The following is a 16,876-nucleotide window of genomic DNA, read 5'->3' as shown; positions in this document are numbered from 1 at the left end:
GTGCGGGGCGGCCCTCCGGCTCCCGCCGCCTCCCTCGAGGGGAGCTGGCTGCCGGGCGGAGCGGCTCCGGCACCCGGGGCGGAGGATCCCTGCTGCCGCGGCTCCCCAGCCTGCTGCCGGCTGTCCCCCCGCCCGGCTCCGAGCCCACCCTGCCCGGCTCCCGAGTCGGCGGCGGCTCGCAGCCGCCGCGGTGCCGGTCCGCCTTCCCGGCCCCGGGGCTGCCGGAGGCGCACCCGCCCCCCGCGCCGCCGCTGCGGGTAGTTGAGGACTCGCTGCGGGTTCCCACCGGCAGCCGCCGGCCCTGCCCGCCGGCACAGCGGGGACCGGGGGACCGGCCGGGGCGGGGCTGGGCGGGATGCTGGCACCGGGGCCGCGCCCGGGCAGGGCACAGCGGAGACGGCGGGGGCCGGGCTCGGCGGGGGAGCGGGGCCGGGCTCGGCGGGGGAGCGGGGCCGGCCCCCGCCCCGTGGCAGCCCTGTCCCTGTCCCCGTGCCGGGCGGGAGGGCTGTGCGCGGCGAGTGCCGCCGGCCCGGCCCGGGGGAGGCTGCGGCCGCCGAGCGATCGCGGGGGCTCCGGGAGGAGCTGACGTCAGGCGGCCCCTTAAATAGCAGCGCAGCCGCCTCTACCCCGGCACTTCCCGCGGAGGCGAGAGCCGGAGCCGCCGCCGTCCGAGCGCCCGGCCCGGCCCGGCCCGGCCCGGCCCAGCCCAGCCCAGCCCAGCCCAGCCCAGCCCAGCCGGGGATGGGAGCCGCGGCGGCGGCGGCGGGGCCGCGGTCGTGCAGGGGCCGGGGCAGCGGGCGCAGCCCCCCGGGGCGGCCCGGCCGCACCGCCGCGTAGCCGCGGGACATGCCGGAGCGGCCGCGCAGGGGCCGGGCCGCCGCCGCCGCGGGGCCCCGGGGGCAGCGGCGCGCCGGGCCGGGCCGCGCCATGCCCGGCGGCGCGGCCCCATGGAGCCATGGCGCATAGGGCGCCGAGCGGGCGGGCCCCGGCTGCGGCTCCGGCTCCGTCCCGGCGGCTGGCGCGGAGGGTCCTCGTCCTCTTCACGCTGTCGCTGTCCTGCTCCTACCTCTGCTACAGCCTGCTCTGCTGCTGCGGCGGCCCCGCCGCGCCCCGCGCCCGCTGCCCGCCCGCCCGCAGCGCCGCCGCCGCCAAGAAACTTCTGCAGAAGTCGCGGCCGTGCGGGCGGCCGCCCCCCGCCGAGCCCCCGGGCAGCGCCGTGCCCGCCCGCCGCCCGCGGGACCCCCCGGCGCCGCCGGCCGGCAGCCCCCCGGGGCCGGCCCGCCCGGGCGCCAAGCGCCTGCCTAAGGCCATCGTGGTGGGCGTCAAGAAGGGCGGCACCCGCGCCGTGCTGGAGTTCATCCGGGTGCACCCCGACGTGCGCGCCCTGGGCACCGAGCCCCACTTCTTCGACAGGAACTACGACCGTGGGCTGGAGTGGTACAGGTGAGGGCGGTGCTGCGAACCGGCCCCCTGTCCCGCCGGGCACCCCCCTGCATCGCATCGCATCCCGTCCCGCCCGGCCCCGCCGGGCACCCCCATGCATCCTATCTCGTCCCGTCCCGCCCCGGGAGCGCGATCACCCCCGGCCGCTGCCCCTGCCCGCTCCCGATGACGGACGCGGGTCTCGGGTCTGTGCCCACTGCCGCGGCGGGTGCATCCCTCGGGCAGGCGGCCTAGTGTTGCCGGTGGTGCCTGTCGCCCAGCCGCCCTCAGGGAGTTGTTCCTCCTCCTCCTCCTCCTCCTCCCCTTCTCCCGCAGTGCCGGGCCGGGCTGGCTCCGGGCAGGGCAGCCGTGCCCCTCTCGCGTGGGACATGGCTGCTGGAGCCCACCGGGTGCTGTGGTGTGGCCGCCTGCCCCCAGCCCTGCCGTAAGGGGCTCTGGGCCCGGGACCGTAACAAGTTTCCTGTCCTGTCTAACGCTGCGTGAAGTGGCCTCCAGAACAGGAGTGAATGAGTGGCCCAGGGGATGGCACGGCTGCCCACCCTGCATCCCCACTGCCTGTGCCTCAGCACCCCTCAGCCATCAGGTCCCCTGCCCTCTACCACCCTGCCTCCCTGATAAGTCTGGGTCTATCTAGGATCTCCAATAATTTGCAGAGAACAGTGAGTGCACCTCCAGCATGAGATAGTGGGATTTTAATTTCGGTAAAGACTGTTGTGAGGAGCTCAGGGGTGGTCACGGGGAGGCAGCGAGTACTGCATGTGAGCCGGTCACAGTGCCCGTGGGCTCACCCGCTGCCCGTGGCCCTGCACATAGAGCTGCAGGCAGCTCACCCATGCTCTCTGTGCTGTCCGACCCAGTGTACTGGTTACCCGTGGTCGTTTGCTGCACTGTTGTGGAGTGCTTGCAGGAGCGCTGGGCTGCTCTCAGGCAGGGCCACGGTGCTTCTGCTGGGCATCAGCCTCAGGAGGCAGAGGAGGGCTCGGTCTGGCCCCGGGTGCCTACAAGCTCACAGCAGGGTAAAGGGCACCTGGAGCTGTCAGTGCATCAGAACATCGTGATGGGAGGCAGCCTGTGGGGCCGCACACCAAGCTCATTTGCTCCTCTATGTCAGCAGTGGTTTCTGAGAGGAGATGTCCCTGTTCCAGAGCAGGGCAGTGCTTGTTGGCTGCCAAGGAGGTCAGGAGGCACCGTGACACGGTGCTCACTCCCAGCATTGCTGCGGTCCTCGTTCGTCTCCTTGCTGGGCAGGTGTGAGTCATGCCTCTGGTGTGAGGATGCTGGTTTTGGACTGTGAGTGGGTCAGAGCTGCTCTGAGCAGCACCTGCCTGCTGGGCACCGGGCTGGTGCTCCAGCCCTTGTAGTTGGGGTTCATGCCCATGGGGTTCAGCTTGAGCACTGCATGGGGAGGGCTGTCTGCAGCCGCAGGCAGGTCTGCTGTCCTGTGCTGTACTTGGGTCACAGCAGACCCTGCAGCTGGAAATGTTCAGCTTCTTTTGATGCAGTACTTGTATCAGGAGAGCCAGGACAGGCGCAGGTGGAACTCACTGAGGCTGTTTCCCGCTCCTAAGGCTGTCCTGAGACATTCCCCATTCCTCCTGCCCTTTGGAGAGTAGCTGCAGCAGTGTCCTTCACCTGCTCTTGCTCCTCGGCAGGTCTGTGTCATTCCCCCAGCCTCCCCCCTGACATCAGACACTATCACCCATCCTGCATCACCCAACAGCAAACAGCTGGGAGCAGCCCTGCAATACAGGCTGTAAGGGCAGGAGCAGCAGTGCTTTGTCTAAAGGGCATCCAGGGCAGCAGGATGGGTAATGGAGCAGGACGTGGGTCCTGGCTGAGCCGCTCGCTCAGAGGGGCTGTGTGTGCTCAGTGCCTGGCTGGGAAGCAGCCCCCCTAATCCTGAGCTGGGGTCCGTCCCCCCCAGTCCTTGGCCCTGCAAGCTCTCATGCTTCCCATGCATGCGGTGGGTGTGGGGATCCTGGGGCTGGGAGCCTTGAGCCTGGGGCTGGAAGCCTCGCAAGCAGTGCAGGAGCAAACCTTGTGGCACAGCTCCTGCAGAAATGCTGGTGTCTCCTTTCAGGAAAGCTGGGGCCACAGGGACCAGCCTGAATGGAGGGAAGGGGCTGCGCCCTGGGACAGACCCTGCCTGGGCCACTTAAGGACACCTGTGGGCACCCAGCATGGTGCTGGTCCAGGAGATGGGAGCCACGTCCCCCTCCACGCACACGCTCCAGCACCGAGGGCTGTGGCAGTGAGAGCCGAGCAGCCAATCTCCTGCCCTGAGCCGCGGTTCAGCCTGGGATCCTCCATGTGAAGGGACTGTGACTGGGAGGGATGCAGCCTGTGACAGTGTGTGTCAGTGGCAACGGGCAGCTGCCGAGCGAGGCAGGGGCAGCGATGGGAGCGCGGCTGAGTGAGCAGCATGCTGCCCAGGGCCTGGCTTTGTAAGGAGAGATCACACTGGAGCAGCGAAGCCTCCAAATTAGTTCAGCTAAAACAATTAAATGACACTTCCCTGGGTTTACTACTTTTTTTTTTTTTTTTTTTAACCTCACAAATGTGCCAAAACTTAAGGACAGAGGCTACTAATGTATAAAACGTGGAATTGATTTTCTTCCTTGCAAGTGGAGCAATTAAATGTGTAGCAGGTCTAACCCGCAGTGTGATGAGCTCCTGTCGCTCTGCCAAGCAACCAGGGAGCAGGAGAGCAGGGTCCTGCCGGCGGAGGTGTCCCGGGAAGGGCAGAGCTGATGCCGTGAATGGCTGGCTGGGAAGGGCTGCCCTGCTGGGACCCCGGAGCGGGCAGGCTGGCCTGGCCTGGCCGGAGGCTGTCCCCAGCCGCCAGCCAAGGAGGGGTGATGCTGCCGTGCTTGGGGAACACTGTGGGGCAGTGGGGTCTCTGCAGGTAGCCTGGAGCACAGACCGCTTGGAAAGGCAAAGGCTTTCCCTGTTGTGAGCAGAGACGTCACCTGCAGGAGCCCCTGGCTGCTGTGGTGGCTGAGTGCTCGGTCCGGCTCCATTTTGTGCCCCGTTGGGGAGCCGAGAGGAGGGACCAAGTGGGTCTTTAATGCAGTTGAGAGCGGCGTGAGAGCCAAGCTCCTCTGATGCTCCGAAAACATCAGTTCCTGTTTTTCCACGTTTTCCCCTGCCCGGGAGCTGGTGTGACGCAGAGGTGGCAGAACCAGCGGGAGGGGACATCTCCTGATCCGCTTGTCCTTGCTGGCTCCAAATGTCGTGCTTGCTCACAGCTGCTGTTCTTGTGGTGCCTCCTGTCTCAGCTCCTGCCATCACCCGGGGCAGCCTTGGCTCCCTCTGCTCTGGGAGGCTGGGCAGAGGCAGACCCCTCTGCTTTCCCCGGCAGAAGACCACCACCCAGGAGTGCCTGCTCACCGACTCCAGACCCAAAACACCTGTGCCATTTCCAGTTCCCATCAGTCATTCTAATCCACCTCATTAGCTACAGATACACTACAGGAAAGATATTTTTAGCAAGATCTGTTTTAAGACAACTGAAACCAAACAGCCAGCTACTGGGGAATATCGATTCATTACCAATCCTGGACTAAATGTTCAATATTGAGCTTTTTCCTGCTGCAGGTAGTGTGTGCCAATAACCTTCAATATTTTCCAGAACACAGGGAAGACAGTGGTGTTTAATTTGCAGTTAACTTTTGAGTGGTGACTCCACAGCATCTCAGGGTGCAGTTTTCCTCTTTGGGATTCCTGAGTGACCCTGTCAGGTGCTCCAGCATTATTTTCATAGAGAGGGTTTTTTCCTGGCAGACCTGGCTGCAGGCTGAGCCCAGCTCCTGCCCGGCAGGCTCCCATGTGAACCCACCTGCCTGAATCCTGTCCCACGGACAGCGCTTTGGCCAAGCCCGAGCTTCCCCATGTGCCAGTGTGACAGGTCCCTGGGGGCAGCCGTGCTGCTGGAACTCTGCCCCACACTGCCTTTGGTTTTGGGGTGGTCTTGGGGCTGCAGCAGCAAACGGAGCGCTGCTGGTCTCTGAGCGGTGGGCACTGCCCTGGGGGAGCAGACCCCACCGGGTGGGGAGCATCGCTGCACCATCTCCATGTCCCTGTGCCTGTGGGAGGGAGAGGAGGGCGCGTGCAAACCCAGCTTCTGCACTCTGCCTCGCTAATTGCTCTCTGCTAATGGCCAGGTTGGCTCGCACACAAATGGGAGCCCATTAGGCTTTGCCCAAGACGTGAACTGTTTTGTGGGCTTGACTGACAGTGCATTTTGCTAAAGTTAATTAGTAAGAAGAGAGGAAGGCAGCAAGCTTCAAGGATGCTTTGAAATTTCCTTGACTTCAGAGAGTGCCCTGGCTCTGAGAAATGGGTGTGAAACCTCTGGCAGAGACTTTTGTGTGAGAAGCTGCCCTGCAGGCAGCTGTTCCTTGGTCACTGCCTTGCCTATGTCTGCCTGTGGGCAGTGGTCCTGCCCTGCCCTCCTCCAGGTGGGCCTGGGTGCTGCAGAGACCTTGGCTCAGGTCCCAGCAGGGTTTCCCTCACCAAGGTGCTCGGAGAAACGCAGGGGGGTAAACCCACACAGGGTACCAAGCCTTCAGTATTGATGATGTATGTTTTCGCTCTCTCTTCCATGACCTTGTTTGTAAATGCTGCAATTTGTTCTAACCGTCGATTCGGTAGCACAAAATACAGCTTGTAACCTGGCATGGCCGTGGGCGCGGATGCTTCACGAAGCTGGCAAGGGAAGGACACCAGTCGCTGCTGACCTTGGGTGTCTGTGGTGGGGGTCAGGCACTGTCCGTGGTATCTGCCCGCAGTGTGTGCTCCAGGGACGGCTGGGGTGTGTGCCAGGCTGGGAGCAGGGACCAGGGCAGGTTCCCGGGGCAGGCGGTGCCCAAGCACAGCTGGCAGCACAGCTGGCCACCCAGGGATGTGGCTGGCAGCACCCGACCCTTTTGGGTGTCTGCAGCCCTGGATCCTCCACACAATGACCGTGTCCCAAGCGTGTCCCTGACAGCAGGCATGTTAGATGTGGCTGGAGTTGCTTTTTCTCAGCACTGACATGTGATGTGGGGTCTCCAGGACCCGCCACTGGGTTGGTGTGGTTTGTTTTTGGGGGCCGGCCCATTGTGCCATCCATTTGCACCCCTGAGCACTGGAAGATCACCAGGTGGGCAATGTATTTCTGACACTAGCCTTTAACTAGGGAATTGCTGCAGTGGCTGGGGCATATTAGTTGATTTTTTAAATTAATATTAATTTTTAAAGTTTCACCTATGGAAGGAGTTGCCTTGAAAATGGAAGAGGGGGAGACCCCAGCTTTTCTCCATGAGCCACGGGGCCTCGCGCAGCAGCTGGGCTTACGCTGGGTTGGGCTGTGTGTGCTCACTGGCGGGCTATCTGCCCCGACCTGCGAGCACTGTGCTGGGAAGCCCTTGCCTCCCAGCATTCCCAGTCGTGATCCCCTCGGTGCTGGCCTTGGGCTTTGTCTGACCTTCAGTCAGTGCTGGGTGGTTATGTAGGAAGATGGGAGTTAGCACATCATCATGAACACAGTTGCACATGTGCATGAAGGGCATCGGCAGCATGCCCTTTGGAAAAGATTTTGTTGACTTAAAGGACACTACAAATCTCTGGAGCATTTAAATGATTAAAAATGAATCAGCAACAAAGTTAATTACTGTGTTCACACTGCTTTTATGCATTGAAATGTCCCTCATTAGCTGTCTGAGCACTGGTGTAAATTCTTTGAACATAAACATTTATTAAAGGCGGTCGATCCATCATTAAATCCGAAGATGCCTCAGTTGCAGGGCGATGGCAGCATGGACATGGGCCAGGGCCAGCTGCTCCTGGGGCCACAGTCCCTCGGGGTGGTGTTTCCCCTCTGTAGATGTGGTGTGATCCCCAGAACCCTGCTCCCGGGCAAGCCCCCTCCCCGCCCTGTTATTGTAGTGCTGCCAGCCTTAGCGGGTGAGTGGAGGAGACGCGGCAGCGGTGCTGAGGGACTGCTGTTTGACCCATGAACCCCTTGCAGTGGCCTTTCACTGCAAAGCACCAGCTGCGCAGCTCTCAGCTGGGGTGTCCCGGTGTCCTAGACATCCACTGCAATGTCACTCTGCCAGAGAGAGCTTGTTATCTTCCTCACACCTCAGTTTCTTGCGTGCTTGACCCAGTTTTGCTTAAACCTCCGAGTAGCTTTGCTTGAGCTGTCATCTACTGATGCCATCCCCGGTCCTGCTGAGCCCAGTGGTGCTGGGCTGCCAGGCGAGAGCCCGTGGTGGCTGTCAGCTGCATGCACCCGTGGCCCGGCGCAGCATGGCACAGGGCAGGGGGCTCTGGGCCAGGTGCTGACTCTTGTGCAGCAGCCAGGCTCTCTCCAGCATTGCCAGTGGGATCCTGCCAGTGCCTTCCCCAGCTCCTGCCAGGGCAGTGTGGTGGGCAGCCCACTGGTACAGCTGCAGCTGAGGGGCAGGCTGCGGCAGGGGTGGGCTGCCAGCAGATCAGGGCACAGCATCCCACAGGACCATCCCTGTGCCAGTCTGCACTCTCGGAAGTTTTTGTGCTCATCTCCAACACGTCGAGCTGCAGCTGGAGACGTGCTCGCATCCCACCCTTCTCCCAGCTCCTTGGGGCCACGCAGGGCAGTGACCCTCGCTGCTGCCCCACCACCCAGTGTGGCCCCTCTGGGAGGGCAGCAAGCAGGTGCTCGCTTGTGCTGGAGGATTCTGGCTGCCAGCTGGGTGGCTCCCCACTCCTTGCCTGCACACCGGCAGCATCCCGATGTATAGCCGCTGAGCCTGCGACATCAGCTGGAAGAGGGAAGGCACACAGCCCTCGTCGCAAGAGCCAGCAGTTGGGATTTTTTGCCATATTAAAGTTTGGGTTTATGCCGGTGAATGGATGGAGCCCAGGATTCCACACGTCGGTCTCTAGCCTCTGAGAAGAGCCTGGGATACACCTGCCATGTCCTCGCACACAGTGAGCTGCAACAGGCAGATATTTACCTGGGAGCTGCCTCACTCCGCTCCGTGCTCCGCAAGCTGGATGGAGGGGCCAGTGCTGAAACAGGATTATCAGATGGGCATTCTCCCCATGCACGCTTATCTGCAATATCTCAATCATCTGATGAATTTTTGTTCAAATTCCTCCCTGGGAGAGTGTTTCACGCATGTTCGACATCAAAGCAGCACAGCCAGCGAGGGAGCGCATGTTTCTTTAATGTGGGAGTGTTGTAGGGGCTGCAGGGTGCCTGAAGGCAGATTATAAGAAAATTAATAATTCAGGTCTAGGAAAGGTGCTGGTGAAAAGTTAACTCCTTCAGGGCAAGGCACTGCCTTTGCACCAGCACAGCTGCAGCTGCAGCCGGGCTCTCTGCTGCTGCCTCCCCATGGCTGTGGGGCCGTGGGGGCCACCCAGGGATCTGTCTGCTCCCAGCTGTCGTGGGGCACAGGGATGCCGGCTCGACCACAACAGGGGATGGCAGGTTTCCTGGTGCTGTGCCAGTGACTGGATGTACCCCACGTGTGTCCCCACTCCAGTAACATGGGCAAACAGCCTCCAAATCTGCAGGTTGGAAGGCAGCATTAATGCCCGTATCAAATGCACTAAAGGGCTTTAAGAATTGAGTAACTGTAATGAAAGTAATCTCTAATTCAAGAGGAATTAATTCTGTCTCTCCAGCCAGAGTAATGCATTGAGCAGGGGATTTGGCAGGTGCTGGGGCCACCCCCTGCTCCCCCCAGCACACCCAGCAGTTCCTGCTGTGTGAAAGCCCCTGGCCCTGGGGGAGTGTTTGGAGGGGCACAACAAGCACATGTGCCTGTAGCCCCTGACCGATGGACTGTCCCAGGGGAAGCTGCGATGCCCCTGGTAATTAAATGCCTCTGATGGTCGGAGCATTGGCCGTCTTGGCAGGAGCAATGGAAAGCAAATGAAGTAAAAACCCTATGGCTGCTGAATGGCCTCTGCGGGGAAGGAGGGTTGAGCTGCATCCCACTGTCACTGCTGGAACAGCTTCCGACACCTCCTGCCGAGCCTTGTCCCTCCTTGGAGGGGACCCATCCCGTGTATCCTGGAGCTGAGGCCGTGTCCCTGGTCTTGCAGTGGTGGGTGGGTGTGGGCAGCGGAGCAGGCATCAACTCTCACCCAGGCAGGGAGCCCAGGTTGGGGTGAAGCGCAGCATCCGCTGCAGAGAGCAGCAGGGCTGGGCCGGCAATGGGCATCTTTGTCACCCTTCCTTGTGGTTTTCCTCTCCCAGGCAGTTGGAGGGAGCCGGCTGCAGGGGTGGACAGGCTGCTGTGCTCTCCAGTCCACGGCATTGCTGCCAGGGTGGAGTTTGCTCCCTAATGATGTCTGTGGAGAGCTGCCCTGGTATTCATTCAGCATCAGCGTTTCTGACCTCCTGCATTTCTGCCGCATCGCACATTCCCATCACCAGGATACAGTGCAGATGGCTTGTGCACCGCTGCCAGGTGGAGAAAGCCTTGTCGTTCCTCCGGCCTGCCCGTGTCGATGGGGAGAGCACTCACTGGCAGCGATGGGCGCGATGGCAGCATGGGCAGCGCTGTCGTGCTGTGGGGGAACTGTAGGGGCCATGGAGGGGAGGGCTTGGGGTGAGGGAAGCAGCCTTGTGCTGCCCTCCTGCACCACCAATGCCACCTCCCATGACAGAGGCAACCTCCCAGCTCCACCATCAGGGGTGACTCATTATCTAGAGTGGTCGTCAGGTTCAGCCATGACACCCCCCTTCCAGCGGCACTGTCCTTGTCCCTGGTGCAGGAGGAGGTGACTGCTGACCATCCCTTGGCGCCCAGCAGCTCTCCCAAGAACGGCAGGTTTGGTGTCTCCTCTCTGCACCTCACCAGCGCTCCAGCCATCCTTCCCCACTGGTGTCACCAGTACATCACCGTCACTGTGCTGGCATCAGCTCTGGCACCTCCTGGCAGCGGCTCACTCAGCATGTGCCAGGAGCTGGTGCCAAGGCCAGCTGGGGATCTTTAGGAAAGTCACAGGCACCCAGGACAGGTCCCCAGAGTGGCAGGAATGGCTCCTGCCTGAGCGCTGGCCATGTGGCACCACAGGCTGGCTACCAAGAGCCTTCACACCTAAACACACAAGTCTTGGCTTTAAAACTATGTGACATGCCATTTGTATGCAAATAACTCCGTGAATGCAGAAGTCCAAAAATATAATTTTAAAGTCAACTGTAATTAAGGTTGCAATGCATTTCCCTGCTCTTGCAGCCCTCGGGATCCCACCGTTAATGTAAAGATGAATGCCTGGATGACATTTCTTCCCCTTGCATGGTTTCACTGGTGATTTATTTATCTATTCGGGTTGTGTTTTGTTGTCTCAGCAGTCTCTGTTGTTCAGGAGCAGCAAACACTGGGAGTCCATTTAAGAAAAAAAAACAACCTCTTGTCTCATTTCAGTAATTTACTGTGCAGAGATTTTGTGTTTTTCATAATGGATTAGAACCTGTAATTTCGTTTTTTGAATACATGGACCTAATAGCTCACGTAATGAAAGCCTAACAAGCCTGAAGATGAGCCATTAATGAAACAGCAGTTTTATGATTCTCCACCAATATATTGTAATAGTGAATCGCTTATAAAGCTGTCCCGTGCTGATTTATGATGAAACTTGTTTGTGATATGGAGACACAGCCATGGTGACTGCCGCTAAATTAGCATTTCCTGACAGTCATTAAACAGTGGGATTCGTAATCTGGATTTACAGGTTTTGAAGCAGAGCAGTGGGAAAGGCCAGTTAAGCCATGTCCATGCCCAGGTACCTCTGTAAAACATCCCTGTTAATTTATGCTAAGTAGTTTGTTCTCCTTCAAATGAGGAAACTGGTCAAGAGAATGTGAGGGTGCGGGGCAGCCCTGTCCCCTCACGCAGCCTCTGTCCCCTCGCCGATGAGACAGTGAGGCGACAGCTTTGGGGCTGCGTGGGGACTGCAGCCCTGCGCCAGCACCTGGGGGAGTGAGGCTGGCCTCAGCCATCGTCCCCAGTAGCCTGGTGTGGACCTCTGGGCACGGCTCCACGGGTCTCCTCCAGCTGCTCCTCTGGTCCCCCTCTGGTCTCTTCTTGTCCCCATGTCACCTTCACAGGGAGTGTCCCAGGTCCACTGGGGACTCACCGCCCTTGGGTGTACTGCCGCTCCCCACAATGCCCCAGGTCTTCCATCACAGTCCCCTTGTCCCACAGAGTGTTGTGGGCTGCTGTTGTATCTCTTCCCAGTTAGGTCTTTCATCGGATTTCTCTCTACAGAGCAAGCCCCAAAGCTGGTGGCTGTGGGTTGTGTTTCAGGGACCCTGGAGGTCTCTAGTCTCGGTCACCAGACGGATGCAGCTCTCAGGAACACTCGTGTTGCAGCACGGCAGCGTGGCCGTGGCAGTTGTGCAGGGTTTGTCCCATGAATGAAGCAGCGCCTCGCTCTCCAGCTGAATCGCTGCAGACAGGGCTGATGATGTTCACTTTCCCTGACTGCCTCTGTCCCCAGGCCTCGCCGCATTACACGGGCAGCCACAGCTCCTCAGGCTGTCCAAGAGCTGCACCAGCTCCTCCCCAGGTCCTTCTGGTCCCCTGGCAGCAGTAAGCTGTGGTGCCCGGCCAGGGCAGACCCTGCCTGGGGGCTGTGTACTGTGAGGGAATGGGGTGCTCACAAGGAGCCCCACGAGCTGAGCTGGTGGTGTGCCTGCTCACCCAACAGCTGCCGCTGGTGCCGGGGGGCTGCCAGGGTGTGGATGTGACACCCAGCCCCCCTCACCGCAACTCGATGGCAGTGCACCGAGTCACCTCCCTGGGTCCCTGAGGGGAGTGAGCCTGCTGAGCTCGCCCCTTCCTCTTGGACGGGCCCTGCTGTGCCCTGGAAAGGTGCAGTGGGAGGTGATGGACTTGAGGAGACCCCTCGTGTTCCCTGGGGTCCCTGTGGCCAGCTGCCTGCGAGCTCTCTGGCACCCATCATGCAGCTCTGTGCTGGGCATGTGCGGGTGCTTCACATTAAACATACAGGCTCTGTTTTTAAAAAAACCACTCCTGGGGGCACTTTTCACAGTTCCTCATAAAACTGTCCTCAGGCAGCACCTGCCTGTGCCTCTCAACGTGCCTTCTGCTGCTCAGCTGAATCTGAATTGGCCAGTTTTTGAATGCGAGCCACCAAGTTGGCTGCAAAGTGGGAGAAGTGACAGATGCTTCTAAGTAATGAACATAATTGCAATAGAAGGTGCCCTTGCAGCCTGTGCCTCTCCCTGAAGGGCTGTGTGGCAGGAGGGCAGCTGACCCAGGGCAGGTGCCCAGCTCACCGTGGCACCGCTGCCAGGAGGGATCCTGCATGCCCAGAGCTGCTGGGGCAGCAGCATGCTCCCCAGCATGGGTGCTGGTGCCGGTTGGGACCTGTGGGGCACTGGCCTGGTCCTGGCTGCTGGCGCTGCCTGCCCACGCCAGCCAAGAGCTCCCTGCCCACTCCTAGCCTGTTCCAGCCACAGGACCTGCGGTGCCGTGCATCTGGCTGCAAAGGATTTGATAGTTTACTCTAGTAATACAAGACCAATTTATAAATCTTTCCATCCCATTAGTTTTTATTTGATTTGGATGTTCGCATGTCAGAGCAAATTATTTAATTAGTGTTAAGCTGGGCTGCAGGGACGCTACGTTTTCCCCCAGTCTGGTGCTCCCTCCCTGGCCTTGCGGCCCGGCTCCCCATGCCAGGAACAGACGGGTGTATGCAGGACCCTGCCTCAGAGCCCTTGGGCCTGATCGAGCCTGTCAGGGTGGGTGATACCCTTGTGGGTGTGAGCCCCACATCCCTGGGCAGCCCCTTGCTGCTGGCTCCCACTGGAGGAGCAGCACAGCACCCCGGAGCCTCATCCGCTGCTGCCCACAGCTTGTCATGGTGGTGGTATCACACAGCCCTGGCACCCTGTGCATCACTGGGCACAAGGGTTGTGTGCTGGCGGCGCTGATTTCTTGGCTGCCTCCAGGATGAAGGCAGGAGGATGAGGGGGCTGCGCTTCCGCTGGGTGCTGGAGGCTGGCACGTTCCTGGGCTGGCACCCTCCTCTGCCCCAGAGCATGGCACTCGCTGCGGTGCCGGTGTCACGGGGTGCGCAGAAGCCGGGGTACCCAGTAATGCAGTCAGGGAGATGTGCCATGTGATGGCAGTAATCCTGGAGGGAGCCACTGTAATGTCTTTTGCAAATGGCAGCTGGTGTAGGAATGGGGGATGAAGGGCTGAGTGCAGGCTGCAGCGGGGGCTGTCTGCTGGGTGATGCACCTGTGCCAGCGACCGGGGTGGGGGGCAGGACCCGTGCCCCTTCCCGGCTGCAGACTGAGCTCCGGCACTTCCCTTACATTGATAATGACTTTATTGCTGACGGGGACAGATCGGCCCCAGCTGCCCCGCAGCCCTGGGGTCCCCAGCGACCTGGCTGTGCCCTTGCCCTCCGTTCTGCCTGCCGGGAGCCAAGCATCTCCGCTTGCTGCTGTTCGTGCGGGGCTGCCAGTGCCCCCATCCTCTGCACTGGGTGGGATGGACCCAGGGGACAGCCATGGCCGGGGGCCCTCTGCAGCACTGCAGGAGGGATCTGTGCCTGCCTTGTCCTGCTGGGAGGGGACACCCCACCAGCCCCATGCTGTGAAGCCTCGGTGCCTCCCCAGCTCCTTCCTCACCATCACCTTCTGCTTCACTTGCAGGAGCCTGATGCCGCGAACGCTCGACAGCCAGATCACGGTGGAGAAGACCCCCAGCTACTTTGTCACCAAGGAGGCACCACGGCGGATCTTCAACATGTCCCGGGACACAAAACTGATCGTGGTGGTGAGGAACCCAGTCACCCGGGCCATCTCAGACTACACGCAGACACTCTCCAAGAAGCCGGACATCCCCACCTTCGAGGGGCTGTCCTTCCGCAACCGCAGCCTGGGGCTGGTGGACACCTCCTGGAATGCCATTCGCATTGGGATGTATGCCGTGCACCTGGAAAGCTGGCTCCAGTACTTCCCCCTCTCCCAAATCCACTTTGTCAGTGGGGAGAAGCTGATCACAGACCCAGCCGGGGAGATGGGCAAAGTCCAGGACTTCCTGGGCATCAAACGGGTTATCACGGACAAGCACTTCTACTTCAACAAGACAAAAGGCTTTCCTTGCCTCAAAAAGTCGGAGACCAGTGGCTTGCCTCGCTGCCTGGGCAAGTCGAAAGGAAGGACTCATGTGCAGATAGACCCTGAGGTGATCGAGCAGCTTCGGGACTTTTATAGACCTTATAATATCAAATTCTATGAAACAGTCGGGCAGGACTTCAGGTGGGAATAAGTGTCTGGGAGCAGAGCTGCGGTGATGTGAGGCTGCAGTCTTCCATGAGAGGGGCCCAGGGGGGATGGAACTAGCACCCCCAGCCAGTCTGTCCTGCCCAAAATCCACAAGCAGAAGCAGGTGATGGGCTTCCCTGGCCCTCGGGAGGCTGGGATGCTCCAGGGCAAGCTGAGACGAGGGAAGACACAGAGTCCTGCTGCAGCCACCGAGGAACGAGTGCCCAGCAGGTCAGCAGTGCCGTGGCTTGCTCCATGGGTCCCATTTGCTTTTACTGCCACATGGTCCCCAGGGCCACGGTGATGGCCCTGTTCTGCAGCCTGTGTGCAGGCTGCTCCAAAGCACGTCCCTCCTCTATGTCCCCAAAGCAAACAGGCACTCTTGGACACCCTGACTGCAGGCAGCGGCCATGGGGCTGTCCCTGTTAGAGCTCTGTCCCACTGTGGTGCTGGGGCAGGCGTTGTTCTGGCTGCCCCACTTTGCCTTTTGTCACTTAAGCGCAGTGTATAACCGTGAGGACAGTGAGATATATCTGCTTGAAAAAGAAGTCTATGAAAAATGTTGTACCGATATTTTGTCCTGTGAATAAAGCACAGAATCCTGCTGTTACGGGTACTTTAGTGGCACTGTTTCCTTGTTCAGCATGTGATCCCTTTGTGTAAATAAAAGTGGCTACCACTGGTCCGTATGCATGGGCTTTTCTTAGGGCAAGGCTGGGCAGCCCCGTGCTGCCCGTGCAGCACTGCTGGGGGCCGTGCAAAGCCCCACTGCGCCGTGGGTCAGCTGAGGCGGCAGGTATGGGGCTCGGGCAGGGCAGTGGACCAGCCAGCATGGTGAGGAGGGCACCTGCGGCACAGCCCTTCGCAGGGGTGACGGCACTGCTCAGGAGTGCCGGAGCAGCCCAGGGTTAATGCTGCCTCTTGCCAGGCATGGGGGGCAGATGCTGCATTAGACGCAAGCAGCAGTAATTTATGGTTGAACTTAATGGGCTGTTCTATAGCAGCCCACAATTATACTGAAATGTCAAGTGCTGCATGCTTTGCTAGATGGCCCCCCAGCCTGTGCACACCTCCCGTTGCATTAGTCATGGTTGTCCTTTGATTTACCTCCCTGGTGGCTGCAGCTGGCCCAGGCGGAGATGATGAAGCACGGGCAGGCTCTGCAGGAGGGTACAGGCAGCCCTGGCAGATGCCCTCCCCTCCTGCCCTGCCTCACCTGCATGAAGCAGAGCAGCACCCACAGCACCTGCAGCCAGGCACTGGGGATATGCCTGGATGCACACATGCCCTGGGCAGCTCCTTCATGATCTCGCCCAGCCACAGCATGACTGTACTGGCTGGGAGCCGAGAGCTGCTGCACCTCCCCTGAGCAGAGCTGGCGCAGACCCCGCATGCCTCCCCACTGCACCCCAGCCCTGGTTCTTGCGGGAAGGTCCCTGGTGCCCACCCTCAGCACCAGCCCAGGCCCTGGTCCCCAAACCCAGCCAAGACCTGTGTTACTGAAGTACCAGGCAGCCCCCAGGCAGGTGCCCTGGTGGGATCAAACCCGTCGCTGCCCCTCCTGTGAGCACCGCACTGCTCCCTGCACCTCTCCAAGCTGATCTGGGGACCAGCCACCCTCTGACTGCCAGGACACAGGGGGATGGGGAATTCTCCCCGCTCAGCATCCTGCCTGCAGCTAAGATTGATGGGCTGCATCCTCAGGCACACGGAGGTGGGTGCAGCATCACTGTGCTCCTGGCTCAGCACCGCTGTGTTCCTCGCTCAGCACTGCTGTGGGTCCGGCTCAGCACCTTGTGAGCATCTGGGGGAGCCGGGGGCCCAAACAGCTCCCACAGGGCTCAGCCAAGGGGATGAGTTGCTGAGCACCACGCAGGCACGGCCAGGCAGCATGGGGTCCTGGCCTGCCATGGGAGTGCCTGCTCTGTGGATGCACACACGTAGCCCCATCCCATCCTGCAGCAATCCGTCTTACGAGCCTGTTATCAGGCTCTGTAATGAGCACCACTGTTCATGAATAGCAATAACAGCTCTTGTTGGAGTGGTGTTATTTGCCTTTCTGAGTGCTGGACTGTTTGAATCATCTATTGATTTTTGTAGTAAATCTCAGGCATTTCTGTCAAAGGTTCCAATTTACCACTAGCA

General features: G+C 60.3%; 1 protein-coding gene across 1 annotated transcript; it reads left to right on the top strand.

Annotated features, from left to right (window-relative positions):
* The first annotated feature begins 705 nt into the window (after positions 1-705).
* On the top strand, positions 706-15,416 carry HS3ST2 (heparan sulfate-glucosamine 3-sulfotransferase 2). Its single transcript, XM_056338201.1, has 2 exons — positions 706-1,443; positions 14,117-15,416. The coding sequence occupies exons 1-2, from the start codon at positions 956-958 to the stop codon at positions 14,733-14,735; spliced, it is 1,107 nt and encodes a 368-aa protein (XP_056194176.1). The 5' UTR covers positions 706-955; the 3' UTR covers positions 14,736-15,416.
* Positions 15,417-16,876: the final 1,460 nt, after the last annotated feature.

Source organism: Falco biarmicus, chromosome 4, assembly GCF_023638135.1.
Source record: "Falco biarmicus isolate bFalBia1 chromosome 4, bFalBia1.pri, whole genome shotgun sequence".
In the NCBI taxonomy this organism is placed as follows: domain Eukaryota; kingdom Metazoa; phylum Chordata; class Aves; order Falconiformes; family Falconidae; genus Falco; species Falco biarmicus.
Note: the sequence above shows the minus strand (reverse complement) of the source record. Positions and strands in the feature narration are given on the sequence as shown.